The sequence below is a fragment of the Cydia strobilella genome, chromosome 14 (genome assembly GCF_947568885.1).
Source record: "Cydia strobilella chromosome 14, ilCydStro3.1, whole genome shotgun sequence".
NCBI classification, from domain to species: Eukaryota; Metazoa; Arthropoda; class Insecta; order Lepidoptera; family Tortricidae; genus Cydia; species Cydia strobilella.
In genome coordinates this window covers 16,980,581-17,007,447 of record NC_086054.1, presented here as the reverse complement: position 1 = coordinate 17,007,447, position 26,867 = coordinate 16,980,581, and the positions used below count along the sequence as shown (strand labels likewise).

Here is a 26,867-nt window from a genome sequence, read left to right as displayed (position 1 = left end):
GAAACTAGTTATAAGAAACATGTACAATTTGTGCCCAAATAAACATTAAAACATTATGTCCTGTCTTTGTTTGTAACATCTATTTTTCTTTGTAGTGCACAATAAAGAATTTTATTATTATTATTCCACCTACCCAGGGTCTCAGCCAGGTATAAGTAAATTTCTGTCTCATTTACAGAGGGTTCCATTTATAGAGATGAGACTTGAGGTTATTTCAGTTATAGAGGCTTGTTTTGTCTCAGCACTAACAGAGATAATTCAGTGCTAAAGTATCAGGACCGCGCTATGAGTCAGCTATAATAGAGGTACTAAGTACCTAACAGTGACAGATTTATTACGTATAAAGCTAAAATAAAAAATAGGAATAAGCGAAACCTATTCACCTATGTCGAGTCCATTAAAGTTGCGGGGAATGCTGTTTTGTATGAAGATTGTCCGTCTTGAATGTTTACTAGTCTCTACTTGTATAGAAACATAGGTAAATAGTTTAGGTAGGTATTCGTGTGATAGTAAAACATAGGCGACATAAGTATGTATTTATTAAGCTCGCTAGCAACTCGCAAGCGCACACTCTTAGTAACAGCCGGTTTTGTGCATGATGCTTAGGAAGTCCTTGAGGAGCGCCTTCCTTAATTTCTCCCTTGATCCAAGAGAAGTTTTCTGGAAGAAATAGAAGGAAATAAGTAAAAGTAGGTTCATGTGGCAGCAACGGAGGAAATATTTTCACATGAGAACAGTATATTTGCACCCAAGATATACTAACTAATCGCCAGGAACAATCATTTGTATTTATGTCTGTAAACAAGGCGCAGATTAGATTAGAACTGGGTGCCTTATTTAAACCTAATATTGCATTCCCAGATTATGTATCTCAGAGGTACCTAACTATCAAATAATAGGTACCTATCTCATTGCACAATACAGCCACACTCATACTTATTCAAAAGAGTAAAAGTTACCTACTAAGACAGACCTAGTGGAGCGTTACAGTTTTTTTTATGTCTAGTACTTAATTCGGTACTCAAAAGAACCTACCTTCTATTTACAGCTATTACAAATTGCTTCAATAGCTACTGGCTCACAGTAGTCTGACCAATGGACTAGTTGCCATCAGCTAGCAGGTGTTATTACACCTGTTAGAACCTAAAACAAAAAAGTATCTACCTAGATGTAAGTTTTTCAAGTAGATTTTCCCCCTTAGGTTAGGATTTGAATGTTGAGGTAAAAAGTAGCTTAGTAATGTAACCTAACCTAGGTTAATAGCATAAGTAAGAGATTGTGCAACAGATATCTTATCATACTAACTTTTACATTTATAATGTGAGGTAGTATTTAAGAGTTTAGGAGCATTGTTATCGAGACGTTTGTTTGACAGACATGTAAACTGATATGTAGGTATATTAGAGGGTAGACCCAGATATGTCATGTGTCATGTGCCAGTCGCGAATATATGTCCTACAAGCCTCAAGAGTTGTTTCATTTATCAGACAAATTAATGGCGACGAATGGATAAAAGTTACAAATAACTATTCTAATACGCGTAAATAACTTAGTGACAGTGTAGTTATCAAGGAAAGTGCGAGACAATGTCGATTGGCAAGATTAAAGAATTCGACGTGGTTAACGGTAACTGGCTATCGTATTGTGATCGAGTGAAAATGTACCTTACGGCAAATGACATAAAGAAGGAACTTCATCTACCAACTTTAATTTCACTAGTGGGTGATCGAACATACGAACTTATGGTGAACCTTACTAGTCCTAAGAGCGTTTCGGATTATAGTTTTGATGAAGTGGTGGAAATCATGGGGAATCATTTACAGCCTAAACCATCCATAATGGCGGAACGGTATCGGTTCCGGCAACGGCGCCAGCAGGCGGGCGAGAACGTGGCACGATACGTGGCCGAGCTCAAGCGATTGTCTAGGTACTGTGATTTTGCTGAGGCATTGGAGGACAACTTGCGCGACCAGCTAGTGTGTGGAATCACAAGTGACGTCATTCGGCAAAGGCTCTTCGCGGAGCAGAAACTTTCCTACACGAGGGCGGTGACACTCGCGACCGCTTTAGAAACCGCGGAGAAAGATGCTGCATTGGTTGAGGGCAGCGGAAACAGTGGCCAGGTAAAATCGCAAGAGGGGCTGAATGCCGTCTACGCGGGCAACTCGCGGGGCGCGGAGCGGTGCACGGCATGCGGCGGTTACGATCATGTTGCTAAGGGCTGCAAGTTTACGTCATACCAGTGCAGTGGGTGCAAGGCTATTGGGCATTTGCGAAGGGTATGTCCTCGTCTGCAGCCGGCGCGGGAAGCGGGGCCTGTGAGGAGTTTCGGTAGCCGCGGCCGCGGCCGTTCTGGATCGCGGGGGCAGGGGCGCAAAGGACAAGCGACTCATTTTGTCTCAGAATCGTCTGCTGAGGCTGAGGCCGAGGAGGAAGAGGACGTGTCTTCCGAGGAGGAGCCAATGTACCAGATGTCCTTAAAGAATTATCCTGCGGTGAGCGTTCTTATTACTATAAATAGTAAAGTAGTACCTATGGAAGTGGACACGGGGAGTGCGTGTTCATGTATAAGCGGGGACACTTATAAAAAACTTTTTAGTCATTTACCCTTACAATCGTGTGCAATCTCACTTAGATTTTATGATAAAAGTGTTATTAAACCTTTAGGTATATTGCGTACAAATGTTGCGTATAACAACATCAATAAAATGCTAGATTTGTATGTAATAAACAATGGTACAACACCAATAGTCGGCCGTCAATGGCTTGCCGAATTGTCAATTAAAACGCCTGCGATCAGAAAGTGTAGCGTAAATGTAAACCAGTCTGTACCTGAGGTCAAGCAAACGGAAATTGATTTAGATATTTGTGCGCTTGTTGACAGATATTGTAAGTTGTTCGACGGAGCGCTGGGCCGGTACACGGGCGGCCGGGCAACACTGCGCGTGCGCGAGGGCGCCGTGCCCGTGTACTGCCGTGCGCGTCCGCTGCCCTATTCACTGCGCGGCCAGGTGGATGCTGAACTGGACGCTATGCTGAAATCTGGTATTATTGAGCCCGTTGAATTTTCAGAATGGGCCACGCCATTAGTGCCCGTTGCCAAACCTAACGGTAAAATAAGAGTGTGTGCCGATTTTAAGATTACTCTTAACCCTGTTTTATTGGTGGATAGGTACCCATTGCCAAAGGTTGACGACTTATTTGCGGGGCTCAGTGGGGGTGAATATTTTACAAAAATTGATCTGTCGTCCGCTTACAACCAAATTGAGCTTGACGAAAGTTCAAAATTGTTTACAGTGGTAAATACTCATCGTGGTCTTTTCCGCTACAATCGTTTGGTTTTTGGTCTATCGTCTAGCCCGGGGATTTTTCAAAGGATTATGATAAATTTAATGAGGGATATACCCAATGTGTCCGTATTTTGTGACGACTTGTTAATAACGGGAAAGGACAGAAAATCTCATTTGGAGTCCTTAACTTCAGTGTTTAAAACCTTAAATGCTAACGGATTAAAACTAAACAAAGACAAGTGTGTTTTTTTTGCTGATTCAGTGTCGTACTTGGGTCATATTGTTGACAAAGGTGGAATTCGGACAGACCCGGAAAAGATAAGGGCAATACAAGAAATACCAGAACCAAACAATGTAACGGAATTACGATCCTTTATAGGGCTAGTTAATTTTTATGGAAGGTTTGTGCGGAATTTAAGCACGATTTTATCGCCTTTGCACAATTTATTAAAAAAAGAAACGCCATGGAAATGGTCGTATAAATGTAAAACGGCGTTTAAATATGTTAAAGATTTGCTCACGGGGGCGGAGGTATTGAGACATTACGATCAGGATGATCAGCTGATTTTAACTTGTGATGCGTCATCAGTAGGTATTGGCTGTGTGTTATCGCAACCCCAGCGCATCGGCGGCGGCGGCGGCGGCGGGGGCGAGGGGCGCGCGGGCGGGGAGCGCCCGGTCGCATATGCATCCCGTGCGCTGTCCCCGGCCGAACGCCAGTATAGCCAGATACAGCGAGAAGCACTTGCTATCATTTTTGCAGTTAAAAAATTCCACCAATATCTATATGGTAGGCGCTTCTTGCTGCGCACTGATCACAAACCCTTAGTGTCTATTTTTGGCCCAAAGGTGGGCGTTCCGTCTATGGCTGCAAGTAGGTTGCAAAGATGGGCCATAATTCTATCAGCGTATAATTATGATATCGAATACGTGCGTACGAATGACAACGGAGCGGACGGGCTGTCGCGGTTACCGTTACCCTTTTACAAGAAGCTAGATCCCGAACAGACTTACCTGCATTTTGCTCGCGACGCGTTTTTATTAGATTATAACATTCTCAAAAGCGAAACCGGTAAAGATGCAATATTGAGCAGAGTAGTAAGTTTTGTTCGAGATGGTTGGCCGGTTGAAAATGAAATGCGTCAACTGCAACCGTATTTCAATAGGCGCGCGGAGATTTATCTTGAATTAGGGTGTCTAATGTGGGGGCATCGTGTGATAGTTCCCGAAAAATGCAGAGAACGCGTATTGAAGGAGCTGCACGAAACACATATGGGTATGGTTAAAATGAAGAGCTTAGCGCGTAGTTATGTATGGTGGGCCGGCATCGACGAGGCCATAGAAAGTCTGTGCCGCGCGTGCGCGACGTGTGCCGCGCACGCCACTGCGCCGCCGGCGCACGCCCCGCGCCCGTGGCCCTTTTGTGTCAGACCATGGTCTCGGCTCCATGCTGATTTTTTGGGGCCATTTGCGGGTATGAAGTTTTTTATTATTGTCGACTCCACTTCGAAATGGATAGAAATATTTAAAATGAAAACCGCGACCGCGTCCGATGTAATTGGCAAATGTCGCCGTCTTTTCTCACAATTTGGATTACCTACCCAATTTGTTTCTGACAATGGACCACCTTTCACGAGTGAATCGTTTAAGTCGTTTTTAAGGTCGAATCACATTGAACAATGCTTAACAGCGCCTTACCACCCATCTTCTAATGGTGCTGCAGAGGTTGCAGTGCGTATTTGTAAAAATGTAATTAAAAAGGCCTTGAGCGACGGAGTTGACGTTGAAACGGCTCTCGATAGGTTTCTGTTGTTGTATAGAACGACGGAACATACCACTACCGGCGAGAGCCCCGCTATGGTTTTACAAAATAGGTCGTTACGGACGCGTCTCGATGCTATTAAACCCGATAGGTCGAAAAGGGTGGAACAAAAACAGCAATCGCAAGTAGCGGCAGCGGGAGGTACGTGTCGAGAGTTTAGTTCGGGGGAAGAGGTCTACATAAAAGACTATAGTCGTAATGGTTTAGGGGACTGGGCGCCGGGTCAAATTGTTCAGCGTGTTGGGTCAACCAATTACAGAGTTAGAGACAGTTTTGGTAATGAGGGTCACCGGCACATTGACCAATTAAAACAACGGCGGTCTAGGGTATCCTTGGCAACGGGAGGAGGTGATTGTACAACGGGTTCAATAAACACGGGTAATCAAATTGATAAGAGTGAAAACAGAGCAACAACCCCAAACAAAGTGGATAGTAAGAGACCAGAGCCAGTTCCAGCATCCACCAGCTCAACAATAAATGAGCCTTCGGTTCAAAACGAATCTCAAGTTCGGGTTGAACCCTCAGCTTCCGTCGGTGAAGGTCTTGTGGCTAGAAATGCTCCTCAGCCAGAACCAAGCCCTGAACCACCGGAATTATGTGAGAATAGACCCAAACGTGACAGGCCTACGGTAAAACGTTATGGGTTTGAATTTGATTAGTACATATACAATGTATAATATGTAATTACTTAAAGTCACTTTAGTTGTCCGAATAGTTAGGTACCTGGTGATCATTATAGTAGGATACAAGTAATGTTAAACATGTATGATTCACTTAATAAATAAGCACCTTAAACTTCTTAGCTTCTTAGTGTGATTTATGTGTTAGTGCCGACTTAGTAGTAAGATGTATTAGCATAAGTGGTTGTGTATTAGGTAAGTGTGACCTAAATTAAGTGGTGAGGTGATATGTAGGTATATTAGAGGGTAGACCCAGATATGTCATGTGTCATGTGCCAGTCGCGAATATATGTCCTACAAGCCTCAAGAGTTGTTTCATTTATCAGACAAATTACGAGAAACACTGCAATTTTATAGCTTTACCTTTAGGTGTTTTAGTAATCCATCACCGTTTTGACTTTTGAGGCTCGGCGTTAAGTTCGGCACATAACTGTAAATATGCGAAATGCCCGAAATTCTTCGTCTGGCATATCAGACGGGTTGTAAGAGTGTCTTGATAAAGCTATGCACGAGATTTTTAGACGCTCTTTTTCTTTAACAGCATCCGCGAGTAGGAATAATAAAATTTGACTTTCCTGCAAAGAAAACATTGACAATATATATACAGCGGAACATTGTAACTAATAACTCAATATCACAGAAAAACTGATATTTACCCGTAATTTATACCTTAAAATTGGTTTATTCAATAATTTTGCTTTCACGACAAGGCTTATCGTCACCTAAGAAGCACGTAGATAGAATTAACGAAGTTGAACTGTCAAAATGGGACAATGTGTCAAATTATCCACCGACGGCAACGACTATGTTATGCAAATTGTCGTCTGTCAAGCTCCTGTCATCTACCGCTGTCATTCTGTCATCTACCGCTGTCATTCTGTCATCTACCGCTGTCATTCTGTCGTCTACCGCTGTCATTCTGTCATCTACCGCTGTCATTCTGTCATCTACCGCTGTCATTCTGTCATCTACCGCTGTCATTCTGTCATCTACCGCTGTCAGATGTGGATAACTATCACGATTTCGCCCTATCACGGCCTTGTCACGCTACCATGCTAAGCCCGCAGATTTGGAAAGTTGGGGGTGGGGCCGGAAGATAGCAACATGGACTGAGGGAGAAAACAATTTGCTTAAGAAAGGTTGGAGAAAATCAACCATAAGTTATATACAGTGGTACTACGTAAACGAAATTAATAACTAGCTTAAATCTAAAATAGGCCCTTGAGGCATTGTACCAAGGATGCTGGCGGCATTTCCCCGTTGTATCGCAATGCTGATACGTTGTGCGAGAAAGCCGCCAGCTCTTCGGTCACCAGTTACGTCAACCAGACGCTTCGCGATTTCTGCAAACAACTTATGCGCGCTGGGACCCCATGGACCTAGAGTTTCAACTCCAAATGGAACGAAATGATACTCTCTACCGAGGCTCTTATATTTATTACGTTTTAAAATTTCGGCGCTTTCCGCCGCTCCGCCCGCTTTTACATTAGTCCGTTGGAGGTGGGACGGTGCCAGTGTGTCTACGCAGGTAGCATCCCACACCAACATCCGTCCCAAGCTCCAAGGAACCAAGGACATCCCATCGGGCCTCTTGCCATCATCTCTGATAATGCCAGTCGGCTCAAGAAGAGCGGGTACATTGATGGTGGCAAGAGACCGACGGATTATGTCATTAAGCGACGCATGTCTTGAAAAACGGCCGGCACTTTTTTGACAAGATAATCCATGGTGTCCCAGTCGGTCCACGTCCGTGCCACAAGAGCATATGTGTGGCGTACACACCGAAACCCCGAGTCGCAAACCAGTCGCCAGTCTAAGGGAGGTCGGATCCAAGAAAGTACCAGTATTAGGCGAAGGATGGGCATGTAGCCAGTAACCCGCTTCCCGGGCTCCGACCGCCAAAAGCCTCGCGCGGTCTGGACCTGTACAGTTGTTTAGGAGAATATTGTAAGTTAAATCACAGTAAACATTATCCCAACTCCTTTGTGAATTTGGGTTGTCTGGAAATTGTTTTCCCGGGCAAGCAATTTTAAAAGCATTTTTGGCGTCCCCAAAGCCCGCAATCTCACAGTTTGTGGGCAAAGCCCTTAAAATATTTCCTATGAGACCAGACGTGCTATGAGTGGACGCCAAAAAGGCTGGGGAAGCCACACTAGAAATTTTGCGAATTCCTAAACCTCCAAACCGAATAGGGAGGGACGCTTGAGACCAGGAAGGTTCACTTAGCTGAATGTTTAGAATCGTCTCTAAACTAATTTTGATCAAATCATCTAAAGGCGACAATAAATTTTGATGTTTCCAAAAAGGACAGCAGCGGAGCACATATGTAAATTTAGGGACAAAAAGACAAAATTTAAGAATCACAAGAGCATAATGAGGGCTAATTTCGAGTAAGCGATTCGTGTGACTTTTGAATTTAGTTATAGAGTTAGAAATATAACCGGGAAAAGATTCTTCGAATATAGGAGATCCCAGGAGGCAAAGAGAATACTTGTCCTCTGATTTGATATTAGGAGCCAGATCGTCAAATTTGGGTTGTAAGTCTGCCAAAGAACAAGAAGATTTTTGAATAAAGAGTTCACATTTGCTGAAATTCAGTTCTAAACCAATATTTTCGAAACTACTCCTAATAAAAGACAAATCTGAGAGCACAGTATTCACGTCGCCTCCTAGGGTTTCGTCATCTAAATACCAGACATTGAATTTTGATTTTAAATTTTTAATAATTGGATTTATAGCCAAACTAAAAATTGCTGGCCCGAGAGGGTCACCCTGCTGACAGCCAACCTCAGAAGATAATTCATGTGACTTGTACATTAATTTAGATGAGTTTGAATAGCAAAAGGAAAGGTAATTGTATAGCTCTGGAATTTTGTCCTTTACTTCTGTCAGCAAAGTGTCCCTACTAACCGAATTAAAAGCATTTTTAACGTCAATTTTGACTACAATTTCGCAATCATTGAGTGAAAGGTAGGTCCTTAGGGCATGGACGGCTGCCTCGCACCCACCTTTCGTGCCGAAACCTAGCTGTATTGGTTCAAAAAGGGACTGCAATTTTGATCTAACGTGTCTAACCGCAATTTTTGATGCCAGACGTCGTAAAGTAGACCCCACAGCAATGGGTCTCACCCCTCCGTCCTTTTTGGTTAGGGCGATCAGGTTTGCACCGTATAGAATTGGGAGGATTTCAGTGTTAATTTTGCCTGAAAACATAAAATTTACTAATTTAGTAAGGGAACTGATAAGCTGCACACCTGCGTCGCCCACGGAATGAGAAATTAGATCCTTCAAATGTTGGGGCGAGATCCCATCCAGGCCGGCCGCCGAACCGTTTTTGAAAGAAAATATGGCGTCAATAACGTCTTTGTCTTCGATTTGGAGGCAGGCCTGGTCAGATGTAGGTGGGGCAAACAAGTGTGGTACTGAAGGAGCTGGGGGATGTTTAGAACGTAAAGCCGAGAGGGTATCAGGAGTATCTGGCGATAGCACGTCATTTGTGAAAAGAAGAAGACCATAAGTACATATACCTGCCATTAGAAGATGGAAAAGATGGTGCACAGAAAATAAGGTAGACTGTAGGACACCAAAGCCAGAGGAAGTAGCTAGGTTTTTAGCTAAAACCTACATGAGGAGGTCCTCTCTTACAATTCCATGTTACTACAAAAATCAGCAATTTCCACATATTGTGGTCAAGCTACGGAGATCTTCTCTAGTTTTTTAGTCAAAACTACTTTGAAGGCTATTCAAAATTCAAACCCAATTCCCCATAAGCCTCCAATTTGGGATTGCAGACGAGTGTTAGATTGGCTCAGTAACACTCCAGCTGAAGACACCTTATTTGAAGCTGCGCGAAGAACAGCTACCATACTACTTTTAGCTTTGGGTCGCAGGATACATGATCTCACACTGCTGAAGATATCAGAGACTCAATATAAAGACCTCGGAGAGGCTATTCAGTTCTGGCCTTCATTTGGTTCGAAGACCGACAGGGGTCCAAGACGACAGTCAGGATGGGAATTAAGACGCCACATTTCTGAGGGCATATGCCCAGTGACATGGACCCGTCGGTATGTGGAAAAGAGCCAGGAGAGGAGGAAAGGTGAAAACATCAGTAGTTTATTTATTAGCATTCGAGGTGCAGTCAGACCGGCATCCCGGACATTAATTGGAGGAGGGGTGTGTTCAGTACTTCGAGATGCAGGCATAGATGCCCCACCAGGCAGCTGCCGCTCGGCGGTTGCATCTTTGGGTTGGCTGGAGGAGCGCCCAATAGAAGAGATCCTACAAAGAGGTAACTGGCAGAGCCACAATACTTTTACCAAGCACTACTGCCGAGAGATTTCAAAGGCACAGGAACGCGATAATTTTAATACTTATCTATTTGAGAACTTTGTTAGCATTTAGTTTGATTGTTGACTACTTACTATCATAATCGATTGAGAATCGAATAGATTTGATCTCATGTAAATTAATTTCTATGAGAAATAAGACTGTTATGAGTGTTATAATTTTAGTTCCTATGAGAACTGTTATAGGAATAATAATTTTAGTTCCTATGAGAAATATGCTCATATGAAATATGGTGAGATGCTTTAAGTTTGTTTATTTTGTATGTCCATGGTATGTCCAATATAAAGGAGTATACTTTCTAATCTGTTTGTGTTCATTCCAATCAAGTAATCATCATTGCGTGTGTAGTTGTCACCAGCAGATAACAAACACGTCTTCATAATGCGACGCTGTGCTTTCCAAAGGCACATAATATAAACGTTTTACATAACAATAAAACGATTATTATGTGCCGAGAGAAAGCACAGCGTCGCAGGAAGGTTCTTCCTGGTGAAGTACACATTGACAAGTTAGGACGCGATTCGCGCCTTCTGGTGACATTTGACAGACAGTTTCGTTCAGGAACTCGAAAATCGTTCAGAAATCGAATGAAACGATCTGACAACAGGTGAGTTAACACATAGCTTCTTCATAATGCGACGCTGTGCTTTCTCTCGGCACATAATAATCGTTTTATTGTTATGTAAAACGTTTATATTATTATCAGGATTGACATAACTTCCGTAGATCTGGCCCACACTATTTAGTTTATTAAAGCAATATTATTTTATTTCCAGTGTTCCGGAAGTCGTTGCAGAGCGGAGGTAACATGCTTTTATTTTTTTATCTCTAAGTTCGGCAAGGCGGCCGCCCACAACACTAAACTGAACTGATTATCGGAGAACCTTATTCACCGACTTCTTTACCCAGAAGGAGGAGATTCTGTATTCGGTTGTGTCTATTTTTTATGTATTCTTATTACATATATCTTTGCAATAAAAGTAACGAACTATCACTAGCAGTGTTGCTGTTGACGATGGTAGGAGCGACTTTCAAACTTTATCAATCAAATAAATTTGGATTTCAATTTGATCTTGACACGTGCAGTGCATCTTGCTTGTTTTACTATTTTGATTGAATTGTGTAAGATTTCAAATATTTATATTGTTACAGTGTATAGGAGAGGGGTGTTCGTCAGTCGTAAGTATTTTTTTGAGAGATTTTATGTGAGGCCGAATTTTTACTAAGTAATCCACAGGATTAGAATAAGCTCCTAAGACCCTCTGCAAACATCTTTTATACTCGTATTCGGCAGTTTATTTTGAACTTTTGTTGTATAACTAAAGGTTACAAAATTAAAAACAAAACTACTGCATCTGAGTCTCAGAGCCGGTATCGCTTTAAGCAACATTTTATTTTATTCATAAACTTAGGAGTAAAATATATATTTTTATGGCCTATTATCAAGACGATTCTCGTTTTAGTCTCAGAATAAGTACAAGACCCTACCCTTGATTCTGTTTCAAATTTTTTGTTTTAACTATAGCATTTGATTCTTCCGAAGATTATTGATCATAACTTAGCATTTTGTAATTTTTTTAATATTTTTTGTTATTTTTGCATTTCAGTGTTATACTTCCTCTTGCTCCTCCACGGTGATAAAATGATGCAAAACGTTAATTATACACTCAAGGGCATTAAAATCGGGTCATTTTGTACGACAATTTACAACAAAATGGGTATTCATTGCTCTTCCAATCTTATCAAATGATTAATGGGAGAAAAAAATGCCTCCGAGTTTAACAGCTAATATAGATGGCGTAGTACGGCGCCATATATCTTGTAGTAGCTGGATTGTCAAACGACAACTTTTGACAGCCAAGCCATCAGCTACCGCATATTGAACGAATAACTAGAGTTCAATCTTTCTCTTGTTATTGTTGTTTGCCTTGTTGTTGTTGTTGTTGTGGTATTACAAACAATTTATCGTAAAACCACCCAAGTAAACCTAGTCCAGTACTACAACTATGGTCCTCGCCGTCCTCGGTTTCATTACGTTATTAAGTATCATACTAATGTTTTTTCTAAATTATTTTTATAATTTTGAAAATAAACCTCAGGACTACGTAAAGGGGCCCACTGACTGTCAGTCCGCCGGACGATATCGGCCTGTCAGTTGTTCGGAACTGACAAAACTTTTGTTCTAACTGACAGGCCGATATTATCCGGCGGACTGATAGTCAGTTGGCCCCTTAATTTAAATAAAAGTCAGGCCTAAATAAAGTTATTCAAGTTAAATTGGGACGATAGTTGGGCGATTATGGATAGTTGGGTGTTGGGTGGTATATTTGGTACCTAGAACCTACTTGTGGCTACTACGGAATCCCACACTAATCACAGATTGATCATGAATTATGGTCTTAACCTATTAACAATAATACTTACTAAACGTTGATTTCGATTGCAGTGTAACGGACGTAACTGTCTGTCCAAGGTAGGTGGTCGCCCTTGTTTCTCCACGGTGACAATATTTCACCGTCAAAATAACCATTGATGTCACGATAACATACCGTTCTATGGTTACCGTTTTGTACGTTTTCTACAATTGCCAGTCTGACTGTAGATGTCGCTACTTTAGCCTTACTACGACTGCCTTATCAGTGTCAAACTGACATGTAGTGCATAAATATTTTCCATCGTATTTTCAGGGAAACGTATGAAAGTGTCTTGCTATTTCAGTCAGTCTCGGTACAAAAAGTACTGAGGTTGACTAAAGTAGCATGACAAATACGAACGTTTCCAAGAAAATACGATAGAAAACAATTATACACTACGTCTATACCAATATGCCAGTACGAGCGAGATGCATAGAAAGTAAGATACGCTCACGCTAGCGACAGTCACCCTAGTGTCAGTGTCAAACTAGTGGTAGCCGTACTGGTCATCGTACATTGCTAGAAAATATTGACGCTAGGTACCGTCGAATCGGAAAGGTCAGGAAATCGTCATAGTCAATTGTCAGCATGGTTAAATAGGCGCCAAGTCTTCACAATATCTTTATTAATATGGATACGAATATGGATGGATATTAATTAAGTGCTTCAAAAAGATTTTTGTATGCCTACACATATCCATAGAGAGTACCTCTTTATAGCGTGTACATACGAGTATTATTCTTATTTCAGGGCGATGTGAAATTAGTATGTATGTTTTTTTATTATTTTATTTATATTCTGTTTGTCTTAAAGAATTACATTTTTATCTTGGTTATATGTACTTTAAAAAAAAAAACGTATATACATAAAGCGGCTGAAACCCTAAAGCGCCGCAAATATACTGGTCTTACAAGCAACCACATGTTTGCGGCGTTCGCGGTAGAGACCCTGGGGCCGTGGAGTCGTGGTGCTCATAATCTTTTTCAGGGCCTAAAAAAGGACTGATTGAAACTACGAGTGACCCTGGGGCTGGCTCATTCCTAGGCCAAAGAATAGGCATAGATATTCAGCGTGGGAATGTAGCCAGCCTTATGGGCACCGTTCCGCAGGGGACAGATTTAGGGGAGGGACATAAGTTTTATTTATTTTTTTATTTTATTAGTTTTAATTGACTCAGTTTATACTTAATTTTAATAATAGTATATTGTGTTTATGCCTTATTCTGTTTTAACCAAATTTGTACATAAAATTACTTCTCGGGGGAGCCTCACCCCTAGAGAACGCGTCCCCAGGTGGCGGATAGGGGAATTGCTCGCCAGATATGGAGGGTAGGGGCGAAATAAAATAGCTCCCGCGGACCAACAGGCCGGAGATGGAAACTCCGTTACCAAACCCCTGTCCCCGAGCTTACTCGACGTATTTGGGTGTAGAGGTCTGGACAGTGCTGTGAGTTTGGGCTGGAGCTCACAGTAGGGACGGCGGCGGATGAACCAAGAAGGTCAACGGCGGCGCCCACATTTAGGAATAAATGAAAGCCTTGGCGTCAGGTGGCAACCGGCCGTAAAACCATATAGCCAAAACAACACTTCTCGTACAACATGAACCAAAGGAAAAGAAAGTGCAAGTCTAATGCTAGGGCGTCCCCCGTAAGCGACGATAATGCGAATTATGCGACTCACCTGGAGAATAATCATGCTAGGGCGTACCCCCAAAGCGACGGCAAGGACAAAAACTCACGTTCGCAAACAAATATAACACAGCTTAGACTTGCAACATGGAATCTCGGCACGATGACCGGGCGCAGCTACGAAATCAGCGAAATTCTTAAAGCTCGACACATTGATGTATGCTGCGTCCAAGAAACTAAGTGGAAGGGGTCGAAGTCTAGGGACATTGGGAATGACTACCAACTTATATACCATGGCACCAGTACTCAAAGAAACGAAGTAGGCATAATCTTGAACCCGCACCTAAAGCAGCGAATTATCAAAATCGAGAGAAAGAGTGACAGGCTTATTATGATAAAACTTGCACTGGACAACCAACAGCCGCTTAATATTATCTCTGCCTACGCACCTCAAGTAGGCTGTCCAAATCAAGAAAAACTGAATTTTTGGGAGGACTTTGATGAGATCATGCAAGACATTCCACCCAACGAATACACCCATATAGCAGGAGACCTAAACGGACACGTCGGGGAAATTTCACAACATTACGACGCCGCCCACGGAGGTTATGGATATGGATCTGCAAACCAACAAGGTATTACTATAATGAACTTTGCAATTAAATATAGTTTAAAGATTGTCAACACCTGCTTTAAAAAGAAGACAGAACATCTCATTACCTATAAATGTGCACAACACAGCACACAGATCGACTACATATTGACAAATAACAACATGATCAAACATTACAAAGATTGTAAAGTCATCCCTGGAAATGCGCTCACATCACAACATAGGCTACTTGTATCAATCATGAAGTTACCCAGACCTCTTCAAATCTACGTTGACCGCAGTGAACGCATCAAGTGGAAAGAGCTACACGGCCCAAAGAAAACAAAATTCTTCGATAATATTCTTGCGTATCTAGATAACGACATTAAAATGACAAAATCTGCAAACCAAATGTGGTCAGACTTTGAAGAATTTTGTCAGAAGACAGCCAGGCTTAACCTAGGAGTATCACGGGGAAACATACGGGCGAAAAACGATACATCTTGGTGGAATGACAATATTAAGCAACTCATCCATGCTAAGAGAGAAGCCTTTAAGAAGTGGCAACAAACAGACTTGAATGAAGACCATGCTGACTACAAAAGTCTTAAAAAGATTGTGAAAGCTGCGGTGGCACAGACTAGGGCGGCTTCAAACGAAAACTTCTACCAGAGACTTGAGAAAGCTGAAAATGAGAGGGATATATACAAAATAGCCACGCAGAGGCACCGAGCAACTCTCGATGTGAAATCCAACAAATATATAAAAGATAATCACGGCAAGCTGCTCACATCCCATAAGGAAATAAGCAAAAGATGGAAGGAATACTATGACCATTTAATGAACGAGGAATTCCCAAGCGAAGACTTACCATATATGCCTTCCCTTGCTGGACCTATAGATTGTATATCCCCTGAAGAAACCAAAAAAGCTCTCTTAAGTATGAAATATCACAAAGCTACTGGACCAGACCAGATACCAGCGGACATCTGGAAAATGATGAGCAACTCCGCATTACCTTGGTTAACGCTGCTTTTCAACAGAATTTTAACTGAAGGTGAAATTCCAGACTCGTGGCGTAACAGCATACTGTGTCCAATATATAAAAATAAAGGTGATATATCCGAATGTAATAACTATAGGGGGATAAAACTTACGTCACACACCCTAAAAATCTGGGAAAGAATTGTTGCCTCCCGTCTGAAAGCCCTTACTAGCACATCAGAAAATCAATTCGGCTTCACATCTGGAAAATCGACCACCGATGCTATCCATATACTCAGAATGTCAATGGAAAAACATCGAGCAAATAAGTAAAACCTCTTTCTCCTCTTTATAGACCTCGAGAAGGCTTTCGATCGTGTCCCAAGAAAACTAGTCTGGCAATCCATGAGAGCCCGATTTATCCCAGAAGGCTATATATCGATTATCCAAGATATGTACAGAAACACGAAGACACGCGTCAGAAGCCCAGCTGGAGTAAGTGACCCATTCTCTGTCAATGTCGGGGTGCACCAGGGATCAGCTCTAAGTCCGCTTTTATTTAATCTTGCAATGGAATACATAACTCAAGACATACAGGAGCCGGTCCCATGGTGTATGCTCTATGCTGACGACATAGCACTCATGAGCAAAAGTACAGACGAACTGCAGAAAAGCCTTGACAGATGGGTAAACAAGATAGAAAGATATTTTTCATTGTAGACACCGCGACCATGGGTCGCAGTCGCATTACAACCGTGTTGACATTTGTCATACTTCACCGGCAAAACTACAAAATTATTAGAAATGATAACAAGGAGTCGAACTAAAGCGGTAACATCAAGCGCACGACCACCACCCCCGCCCGCCTCGTCCAGTTCCTCGTCCACATCGTCGTCAGGCGACGAGTTTGCAACGGCGCCTGACACAGACGGGTCCAGTGACGAGAGCGGGCCGCCGCCGCCGCCGCCGCCACGACCACCTGCGCGACGAGGGCGGCCACCGCTGCCGGCACGCTTGGGGCCTGCGGGACATCCTGCCCCGCCCACGGCTCCCGCTGCCGGTGGTATAGTGCGTCGCATGAGATGGTCTCAATCCATTAATGAGAATGTCATGCGCGCCTATTATGGGGCTACAGAGGGGGGAACACAGCTATCCGCGTATCGTTCAAGAATACTGCCACTGTTTCAGGTTCTTGAACCCACCATCACCGTGTCGGAGCAACGATTATCGGATCAGGTGCGCGTCATTCAGCGGCTAAAGCGTTTGGATGATGCGACACTTGATCGGCTTCGCCTGGAGGCTCTCTCTGCTCGCGCAGCCTCCGCCTCGGTGCGAGATCTGCCCGCCACGTCGCCGGATCCGGTGCCCGCACCCGACCTGGCACCGGGGGCGCCGCGGGTTGATTTTAGTACCGACGAGGGGGATTTTGCGAGTCAGAGCGTGAGTACATCTGCCAATGAGCAACTGAGGAGGGCTTTGGAAGAGGCGATTACGCAGTATCGCGCCACAACCAACTCTAGGCCACGATTACCACGTCTGCCTATAAATAGACGCAATCTAGCGCTAGTGGGAGCCCTAAACGCTTTACTAGAGCCACATTTACGGACTAGTAAAGATTTAGATGATACGCACTCGATCATGTACTGCGGAGCCATCGCGGCGTGCCGTGTTGCTCGAGTCAAGTTTCCGGACGCTGAACGTGCACCTAGGACCGCCGGAGGTGTCCCTGCATGGCAAGCTACAGAAAGCGTGTGGATCGATTCCAGCAGAATCGTCTTTTTCAAAGTGACCAAAGGAAGGTGTACCGAAGGTGGGAGGAAGCCGACTCTCGTGTGTCCGACGTGCGGCTACCGGATGCTACTGCCATGACTGATTTCTGGCGTAGCATCTGGTCAGTGCCTGTGGAACACACGGAGGGCGGTTGGATAGACGTTGTCGAACGTGAGTGCGAGAACATCGAACCTATGGGGGCTATCACCATCAGCCCTGATGACGTAAGTTGTGCCATCCGTACGACCCAGAACTGGAAAAGTCCTGGACCGGACGGATTGCACAACTTCTGGCTAAAATGGTTTCGATGCTCGCACGCACGGTTGGCAACGCAGTTCCAACAAGCCCTAGAGCTCGGTTCCCTCCCACCTTCCCTAACAACTGGTGTAACCTTCCTGCTCCACAAGTCCGGTAGTACCACGGAAGCAAAGAACTACAGACCCATCACGTGCTTGCCTACACTTTACAAGCTCCTTACATCCATTTTGAGAGCAAAAATTAACGCGCACATTGTCGCTAACAATATTTTGGCCTCCGCTCAAAATGGATGTAGGGTTGGGTCCCGTGGTACTAAAGAGCTCCTCCTCATAGACATGACCATATGCCAGCAAGTTCGACGGAACAAGGGGGCCCTCTCGGCCGCCTGGATTGACTATAAGAAGGCCTATGATTCGGTGCCTCACTCATGGCTGAGAAGGGTATTGGAGCTGTATAAACTTGATGCAGCTTTAATATCCTTCCTAAGTGCGTGTATGAGGCAGTGGATCACAGTCCTTCGTCAACCAGGAGGTGGAGATGACCGCCCTGGCCCGCAGGACTTTATAAGGATCGAGCGAGGAATATTTCAGGGTGACAGTCTGAGTCCCCTGTGGTTCTGCCTAGCTCTGAATCCCCTCAGCACCCTGCTGAAGGATTCAGGGTTAGGTTGCCAGCTTCGGAGAGAGGGTGAAGTCATTTCTCACCTTCTGTACATGGATGACCTCAAGCTATTTGCGCCAAATAACCAAGACTTGATGGTGCTATTGAAAACCACAGAAGTTTTCAGTACCGCCATCAGAATGGAGTTTGGTGTCGATAAGTGTGCGGTTATGCATGTACAGCTGGGGGAGGTTGTAAATTCAACAAATTTACAACTTTCTGAGACAATGTCTTTCAGATCTATCTCTGAATCAGAAACCTATAAATACCTTGGTATGTCACAGTCGTTGGGTATTGAGGGCGAGGGTATTAGACGGTCGGTGAAGGAGCGCTTTTTCAGTCGGCTCACAAAAGTCCTTAACAGTCTTTTATCAGGAGGCAATAAAGTGCGCGCCTTCAACGCCTGGGTAATGCCCATACTCATATACTCCTTTGGCATACTAAGGTGGACTCAGACCGAGCTGGACGCCCTGGATCGGAGGGTCCGTCTACTACTCACCACACACCGTATGCTACACCTACGCTCGTCAGTTATGAGATTGTACATCTCACGGAAGTGTGGAGGTCGAGGCTTCCTTAACGCCAAAGATCTCCACAACCGCGAGGTGTGCAATCTCAGGAATTATTTCCTTAACAACGAGTGTGGGATGCATCGTGATGTGGTGGCAGTGGACGGGCACTTCACGCCGCTCTCCTTGGCAAACGAGAACTGGCGCAAACCTGTGGTACAAAGTGCTGCGGGCCGCATGGCGGTATGGGAGAGTAAGGTGCTACACGGGCGGTTCTACAAGGCCCTCACGGGACCCGATGTAGACCTGCTCGCGTCGGTGAACTGGTTACGATTCGGGGACCTCTTCGGAGAAACCGAGGGTTTTGCCTGTGCAATTGCGGACGAAGTTATGATGACGAACAACTATCGGAAATATATCCTGAAGGACGGTACGGTCGACATTTGTCGGGCATGCCGCCGTCCCGGAGAGTCACTCAGGCATATCATTTCCGGTTGTTCTCATCTTGCTAACGGCGAGTACTTGCACAGACATAATCTCGTAGCCAGGATTATTCACCAGCAGCTTGCTCTTCTATACGGCCTTGTGGACTGCGAAGTACCGTACTACAAGTATTTACCTGTGCCAGTTCTCGAGAATGGTCGTGCCACGCTCTATTGGGATCGATCTATCATCACTGACAGGACTATTGTAGCCAATAAGCCTGACATTGTGATAATAGATCGATCGCAGCGCCGGGCCGTGCTCGTTGACATCACCATCCCCCATGATGAGAATCTCGTGAAAGCCGAGAAGGACAAGTCCAGTAAGTACCTAGACTTGGCTCACGAGATAACCGCCATGTGGGATGTTGATTCGACGATCATTGTCCCGATAGTCGTTTCAGCGAACGGTCTCATAGCGAAGAGTCTCGACCAACACCTTGAGAGACTCTCGCTAGGTGGTTGGATCAAGGGTCAGATGCAGAAGGCGGTGATCTTGGACACGGCGCGGATAGTCCGCCGGTTCCTCTCTCTGCGGCCCTGACCACCGGCAGCTTGGGCCCTGCCCCGCTGCTGGCGGCACCCTAGGTTAGGTTTTTTATAATTTGTTTATATGTATTTTGTATTGTTTTGTAAGTGTTTTTATATTTTACTTTTATATGCATATTATAAAAAACCTAACATAAGAAAAAGAATAAATAAAGAGAATAATAATAATAATAATCTTTAATGTAACATACGAGCACAAATGTTGTATCTCACTGAATTAATTTACTTTATATATATTATGAAATTAAACTATGGAAACGGATTATATCGCGTATATTGAATTTATAAATATTTATTTATATATTAATAAAGCACGGCAGCTTGAACATGTCATGCTCGCTTAAAAGTCTTTGCTTACGGTGGCGTCGTTGATCGGGTCGCCACTTTCCCTAATGAAGGTTGAGGGAGACGATGGCTGAGTGAGATACGCGTCATACTCGTGAACGGGTGCTGTTTGTGGAGACCGGTCTGTTTAAGTTTACACGGGCTTCATTTTACCTATGTAACTTTACTTTTGAGTGGCATTAACGTGAGGCACTTCATTTCATTCGGTGTCTGATTTAGTATCTTGTCTTTTTATTAATTATATAACAATTCAAGTCTTGGAGACCCTTTACATCTCTGGATAATTTGATGATCTTTTTTATTATTATATACATTTTATCTCTGACACCTAGAGACTTTTACATCTCTGAACAATTTTAGTACTTCTGTTGTTTGTATATTTTTTATTAGTTTTTTTGTGTAATTTGACATTTATAATTATGTAATTGTTTTTTTTTAATTTTGGGTTAATTTTATTGTTTGTAAAAATTGACATGTAAAAGTGCTCCTGTGGCCGATTTGCTGAATAAATGTTTGATGTTTGTTTGAATGATAAGATAATAAATGAATATGGACCTGATGAGAAACCCACACACACCCTACACACTCGCACAAAAATAGGCACAATGGTTGTCGATTTGGGGAAAATGCCCAGTATAACTAACTAACTATATGATCAATATGACCTCGGTCTCTTTAAAACAAGAGTGAATAGGCTGTTACTGAACCGGTGAGCTCCATCTTAGGCGTTGTCTTCACTTTCCATCAGGTGTGACTAGGGCCAATCACCGATCAGTTTATAATAAATAAAAAAAAAAAAAAAACTAACACATTAAAATAAATAAAGTAGGGATACTAACCACGAGGATTATCTCGCTCACACTAATAAGTCAGTATGAGCGAGATGCATAGAAAGTATGTTACGTTCACGCTAGCGTTTATGTCAGTGCCAAACTGATGGTAGCCATATTGGTGTCATACATTTTACGGCGTAAACGCTGCGTCTATGACGTCCCCGATTTATGAGCCCAGGAACCCAGGATTAAAAAAAATTTCGTCACACTCGCTCAGTAAATGTGGAATTGCACGCAGGCTTAGCGGGAACTATAGAAAAAGCGTTTTCTCTAGGGAGTTATGAAGTTTCTAGTATTATAATTAAAAGTTTTTTGTCTTTATACTTCATTTTTGTATCGCAAATATCGCAAGTGTGATGAAAAACATTGTGTGTAACTCGGGACGTAATAATATTGCACAATTTAATTTTTTACTTACATTACAGTGCAACGGGCTAGAATGCGTAGTAATGGTAAATTTTGACAAACTTAACTTTAATAATTCCACGACAATTACAACGTTTCCAAATTAACAAAATAGTGTAGTTAACTTTAAATGGAACGGCCCAGATGACTGTTGAAAGAAAGTACTGTCGGTGATTAAAGCTTGTATCATAACATAAAAGAAATGTTTAACAAGAAGCTTATTTCTTTCAGTGTATGGCAGGATTGGCAGGTGGCAGGGTAAAATGTTATACTCGGGTACGTTCTTTGTCGTTAAACTTACAAATATGTGACGTTCTCAATCAAAAGGTACCACTTTGTCGCTTACTATAAGACGTTGCTTTTAATTTTTTACGAATAACCTGTCAGAGCAATTATATGGCAAGCGACAATGTGGTACCTACCTTTTTTATTGAGAACGTCACATAATAATCCTTAAAAGTAGGTACGCCGATTTATCCTGCTCTCCCCTAGAGTTAAAATTTTCAGTTACAGGTAACTAGTGAAGTTGAAAACATGTTTTTTGGGTTCCGCACCCAAAGGGTAAAACCCTATTACTAAAACTCCGCTGTCTGTCTGTCTGTCTGTCCGTCTGTCCGTCTGTCCGTCTGTCCGTCTGTTACCAGGCTGTATCTCATGAACCGTGATAGCTAGACAGCTATTTTTTTTTACAGATGATGTATTTCTATTGCCGCCAACAACAAATACTAATAAGTTGTTGGCAAAAATTTCGTTTTTGGTACAAGCTTTTATCGCTGACTGTACTTACTTTCTACAAGCAACTAATACTCATCGAGACAATTCTAAAAACCCCAAACACAATTAGCTTGCGTTGTTTTATCACAGAGTTCCTATGGCCACCTCCTGTCTCCATCATCAGATCAGCTCGATGGTACCATAATAATGCATTGTCACCATACTTACATATGCATACAAATTTTCAACTTCATCGGAAACCGGGAAGTGGGTCAAATTTAACTTGCAAGATTTGACCCTTACAAACATAGTTACATATTACATACATACTTACATAGGTACACTTACTTACATAGGTACATTGGAAGTTAATAAAAAGCTTGTAAAATCAGAATAAAATAAATATTTAAGTGGGGCTCCCATACAACAAACATGATTTTTTTGCCTTTTTGAGCGTAACGGTACGGAACCCTTCGTGCGCGAGTCCGACTCGCACTTGGCCGTTTGCGTGACCGGTAGTACGTATGTTGGTTTTTGACGTGACAACGTCTTATAAATCGATGAACACCGGTAGCATGCACGAAAAAGTGTCACGTTGTGGACAGATCTCCATGGTAACGTGGTGGACAGATCTCCATGGTAACGTTATGGCTTTTCATCAATGTTTATGATTATGACGTTATCACGCAAAATTACCGTCCGTAAACCGACTTTACAGACAACCATTTTTTTAAGGAGAGTATTATCCCTTATCATGTTTAGTTTAGTTTAGTTTATTTATCACATGTATACAATTTTCACACAGGTAAAATATATATGTACATTACAGCTTGTACTACTTGTCGTATAAAGCTCTCCGAGGGGCCTCTACGTGTTGAATCAATATCCCCACGCAAGCTTATCAAAAGACCGGGATTTATAGGCCCGTGAAATCCACAAGGAGATACAAATAATAATAATAATAATGGTTCCTCTCTCTGCGGCCCTGACCACCGGCAGCTTAGGCCCTGCCCCGATGCTGGCGGCACCCTAGGTTAGGTTTTTTATAATTTGTTTATATGTATTTCGTATTGTTTTGTAAGTGTTTTTATATTTTACTTTTATATGCATATTATAAAAAACCTAACGTAAGAAAATGAATAAATAGAGAGAATAATAATAGTATATTAACTTTCTAACGAGATTACATTTAAAACATCTTTCAAATAAAATAAAAATAGTTGAAATATATATGAAATATAAGAAATAGTTCTAAAAACCGCCCGAGCTAAGTCGCGGGCAACAGCTAGCACCAATTATATTTTGAAAGTTGTGTTTTCTTTTTCAGTGCACTTCCGAAGATAAAGAAAAAAGTAAATGCGTAGAAGTGTCAATGGCCAGCACCGGCGATCAAATAAATATTAATGTATAAACGATTTGTATTGTTTTATCAATCAGAAGCACTCTGGTATTGGATCTCTATATATAGACTATTTATAGACTCGAGTTTGCAATATTAACGCCCCGAGTTACACACAATGTTTTTCATCACACTTGCGATACAAAAATGAAGTATAAAGGCAAAAAACTGTTAATTATAATACTAGAAACTTCATAAAAATAAACACTTTTTCTATGGTTCCCGCTAAGCCTGCGTGCAATTCCACATTTACTGAGCGAGTGTGATGAAAATTAAGTTCTAAGACATGTTAAGTGCTTATTTTTGAAAGAAGAAAGAAAGAAAATACATTTATTTAACGCCACAACATAGTACATAAAAAAGAAGGCATCCAGACAAAAAAAGACATTTGGACGCTAAACAGGATAATGCCGCGGCAAACCGTAGCGCTGGTTTTCTGTGGGGACCTGACTTAATCTAAAATTAATGGCGATTGATTTCTCGATTTCGTGGTTGGTTCGCTTCGCTTTAAAGATTGCGCAAAGAGGGACATGATTGCCTTCCATATAGACCACCGAGACTGGGAGAGGCTCGCAGAACAGCGGACGGAATGGCGCAAACATGTTGTGGAAGGTCGCAAGTTTTGCGATGAGACCTGGTTCGCCGCGCCGCACTCGCTGACAAGAGGAAAAAACGACGACAAGGCGTCTCAGTACCGTTTTCAGCAAATCTCTCTTGTCAGGCCTGTGGTAGACCATGTCGGTCTCGCATCGGCCACCAAAAACGGTGTCTCTCCGGTGTTACACCATAAATCGTCTGCAATAGACGCAAAGGCCAATGATGATGATGGTTGGTCCCATAGTAAAAGTTGCTCAGTATAATCCCAAAACCTCCCTGGCAACGGGAATGCACATTTTTTAGCCACCCACAGAATTTTGAAATTAATATACGGATTAATTTAACTACTAGCCGTAAATTGATTAACTACCCTGATGATAAATTTGTAACACTAAGTTATAACTATTTACCTGTGTCCGTTTCAATTTGACACCGCTTGCCATTTGGATCTGTATCTTCCAGCGACTTGTATTTGTATCTTCCAATAGGTAAATTTTCTTTTTCTAGGTAGAGTCCTAATGTCTGAGTGTCGTGAGCACTATAAGTGGCATTAAGGATGACTCACGTTAGACCGGGCCGTGTCCGGGCCGGAGCTTCCGGAGCTTCGTTTTCAATGGAAAGCATCACGTGATCACCTGTCATGTCATAGAAAAATAAGCGCCGGAAGCTCCGGCCCGGACACGGCCCGGTCTAACGTGAGTCGTCCTTTATGCTGTAGTGCTTTCCATCCTAGCAATTTTTTTGCTTTCGTAATGGAGCTCTGGAGTCCGATGCGTGCACGATTTTTCCGCGATTTCGTGGTTGGTTCCATAGTAAAAGTTGCTCAGCATAATCCCAAAACCTCCCTGGGAACGGGAATGCACTTATTATTAAGCCATCCTGTATATGAATTTTGAAATTAATATACGGATTAATTTAACTACTAGCCGTAAATTGATTAACTACCCTGATGATCAATTTGTAACACTAAGTTATAACTATTTACCTGTGTCCGTTTCAATTTGACACCGCTTGCCATTTGGATCTGTATCTTCCAGCGACTTGTATTTGTATCTTCCAATAGGTAAATTTTCTTTTTCTAGGTAGAGTCCTAATGTCTGAGTGTCGTGAGCACTATAAGTGGCATTAAGGATGACTCACGTTAGACCGGGCCGTGTCCGGGCCGGAGCTTCCGGAGCTTCGTTTTCAATGGAAAGCACCACGTGATCACCTGTCATGTCATAGAAAAGTAAGCGCCGGAAGCTCCGGCCCGGACACGGCCCGGTCTAACGTGAGTCGTCCTTTATGCTGTAGTGCTTTCCATCCTAGCAATTTTTTTGCTTTCGTAATGGAGCTCTGGAGTCCGATGCGTGCACGATTTTTTTTCGCGATTTCGTGGTTGGTCCCATAGTAAAAGTTGCTCAGCATAATCCCAAAACCTCCCTGGGAACGGGAATGCACTTAATATTGTCTTCGGTTACCGCGATAGTTACTCATGAAATAAAACTATGAATTATACGGATTATATCGCGTATATTGAATTTATAATACATCCCGACGTTTCGAACTCTTTACAGCGTTCGTGGTCAACGGGTGACTGAGGAAAAATTACAAAATGCAAAAATACCCACATACTAAAATAATGAACAATCATAGACTACAAACTTTAAGGCTGGTTGTACATGCAAAATCGGTTCATAAGGCTAGTTATACACTATAATTATTTTTCAAGTAAAGATATATATGTAATTTGAAATGTGTTGATTATTTTTATATTGTAAAATGCAATACCCCTCTACAGACTGCAGGAGTGTACAGGCTGGACTGTGAGTGTGGCCTATCATATGTCGGGCAGACGAAACGGAGCATTTCCACTCGGGTGAAGGAACACATAGCTGATGTCAAGCACCGTCGACCTAGGTCTGCTGTCTGTGAGCATGTCATGGATAAAGCCAATCACTCAATCAAGTTTGATAAGCCTCTGGTTCTTGCCAAGGAGAAGCGTTACATACCCAGAATGCTGCGCGAGGCCATTGAGATTAAGAAATATCCAAACTTTAATAGGGAAGATGGCTTTTCTCTACCACCAGCTTGGGATCCTGTAGTCCACCTGATAAAGGAGCAAGCGAGACATAGACTGTGAGACCGTAGTGTTGGATGATGCTGGACATTCTGATGTTTTGAAAAGATGTGTCCCGCCGAGTTTGTTGCCGGTCCCATATTGGGATACCCTCCTACAATTTAGGAGGGAATGAAATCTTCTCGGGTCCGTGGTGTAGGGTTGGAGCCGGCATAGTTTTTTATCGCGTATATACTCATACTCATTTATTTATAATAATATTTCATATTACACGTCATTGGATTTACATAATATAATCAATTCATTTGAATAATCATTAATTAAATTAAAGTAAAATAATACAATATAAAAATAATCAACACATTTCAAATTACATATATATCTTTACTTGAAAAATAATTATAGTGTATAACTAGCCTTATGAACCGATTTTGCATGTACAACCAGCCTTAAAGTTTGTAGTCTATGATTGTTCATTATTTTAGTATGTGGGTATTTTTGCATTTTGTAATTTTTCCTCAGTCACCC

At 42.5% G+C, this 26,867-nt stretch overlaps 2 protein-coding genes across 2 annotated transcripts in view; one reads left to right on the top strand and one right to left on the bottom strand.

Annotated features, from left to right (window-relative positions):
- Positions 1-26,867, bottom strand: part of LOC134747320 (RNA-binding protein 28) — a 384,741-nt gene that overhangs the window by 121,584 nt on the left and 236,290 nt on the right. The window lies entirely within an intron of this gene.
- Positions 14,155-16,092, top strand: LOC134747173 (uncharacterized). Its single transcript, XM_063681753.1, has one exon. The coding sequence runs from the start codon at positions 14,155-14,157 to the stop codon at positions 16,090-16,092; it is 1,938 nt and encodes a 645-aa protein (XP_063537823.1).